The sequence below is a fragment of the Chrysochloris asiatica genome, unplaced genomic scaffold, assembly GCF_000296735.1.
Source record: "Chrysochloris asiatica unplaced genomic scaffold, ChrAsi1.0 scaffold00018, whole genome shotgun sequence".
Classification (NCBI taxonomy): domain Eukaryota; kingdom Metazoa; phylum Chordata; class Mammalia; order Afrosoricida; family Chrysochloridae; genus Chrysochloris; species Chrysochloris asiatica.
Window position 1 is genome coordinate 8,538,025 of NW_006408536.1, and position 1,618 is coordinate 8,539,642.

The 1,618-nt window shown below is 39.7% G+C and overlaps 1 protein-coding gene across 2 annotated transcripts in view; it reads right to left on the reverse strand.

The window, feature by feature from the left end:
- The window catches only part of PDK3 (pyruvate dehydrogenase kinase, isozyme 3), a 94,234-nt gene that overhangs the window by 52,632 nt on the left and 39,984 nt on the right, over positions 1–1,618 (reverse strand). For both annotated transcript variants that reach the window (XM_006835564.1, XM_006835565.1), the window contains exon 3: positions 931–1,002. In XM_006835564.1, the coding sequence (XP_006835627.1) occupies positions 931–1,002 (72 nt within the window). The remainder of the gene's footprint in view (positions 1–930; positions 1,003–1,618) is intronic.

Here is a 1,618-nt window from a genome sequence, read left to right on the forward strand (position 1 = left end):
CTTGTCCATGGGCTCAGGTGTCCCCAGGTCTCACTACACCTCAGACCAACCAGCCCTTCCTCTTCTCTCTCTCATCTCCAGGTCAACAGGAGTCTATGGAACATGGTCAAACTTGGCCCATATTTTCATTGCTGTCTTTCCCTCTTCCACTCATCAGGAGACCAACGTGGTCGCCAGCAAGTTTACATGCCTGCTCGTGATACCGCCTGAGTCTCAGTCCTAGAGGAGGATCTGTCCTGAAGAGGCTTGACTGCTTGCCTTGATGGCTCCCCAGCGAACAACTTGCTTGTTCTTCCAATGACTTTTTATATAAATGTAATACAGACTCTATATAGTTTATTGAATAAATAGTTGCAGAATATAATAATACTTCTAACATAAGGACATTCCAAAAATATCTCCCAAGACTCATTAGTGACAATGAAGAACATAGATCTCCTATCAGCATGCGAACTTAGTAGTATTTGTGCATAAAAACAGTTAACAGACTCTGGGTTGCTACATAAAGAGCACAAGCTCCCAAATGAAACAATTACAAGATTTCTGAGTTCGAATATAATATCCCATTGAATTTTTTTAAAATTGTAAAGGAATGAGTGGATAAATTCACGTACATGATGAGGACACTGCATTCTTAAAACTACCACTAGGTGGAACAGTTCCTGCAATATTTAGAGCGGGTGCCCAGTTCACCCAGAGTTCAGCGTAATAAGCATTAGATTATGTAGCATAATTTGAACTATCATTATTCCTTTTGTACGATGTTAAAATCTTAAACTCCTTTTTAAAAAAATACATTATTTAAGTCATTATCCATAAAGAAACCTAAAACTTTTATCCAAATTACACTTCTTGGTTCTTAATGGCATGAATTCCATTTATCAAAACTTTGATTATATGTTTTTACCTTCAGTTCGGCACTATACTTACTTATCCAATACCTGTGGATCCTCAGGGCTCTTATTTTCATATTCTAAAAGTTCAAGAAAACTCTGCATATACCTTTAAAAAAATGAAAAAAAAAAAAAAAAAAGAGTTACTGTGTTAGTTACCTACCCAGCATACATTCACCTTTTACCTGAAGTGCTTCATGGGAAGCTAATACTAAGCAAAGCTCCTGGTTAACTCTGATTTTTCTATGAGTAATTCCATTTCTCTGGCCACCACTTAGCCCTGTAGTTCAAGGCCTACTGTAGTCACTCATTTCCCTGAACACAGGGATTGGCTCAGGAATAGGCGTATGCCTCAGAGCCAGTAAAATAAGAGGAAGACTTCCTGGAGATCTCTGGGAGAGATATCAACTTGGTCTGCTTCTTAACAGTCTGCTATGTGGATGTGACGTCTGGAACTGCTGCAGCAACTGTTGCAGCAATTGTGCCACCAGGAGGAAATCCAACCTTAAAGTAAAGCTGACACCATAGGAACCAGGGTCTTGACAACCTCATGAATCTCTGCATCAAACCAACACTAACACCTCACCCTATGGCTGGACTCAATTTGTTGTTTAAACCAGGTTTACTTGGATCTTCTACTATTTACAGAAGGAGCTCTGGTAGTGTAGTGGTTACGAATCAGGCAGTGAGCCTCAAGGTCAGCAGTTTGCAACTACCAGCTGTTC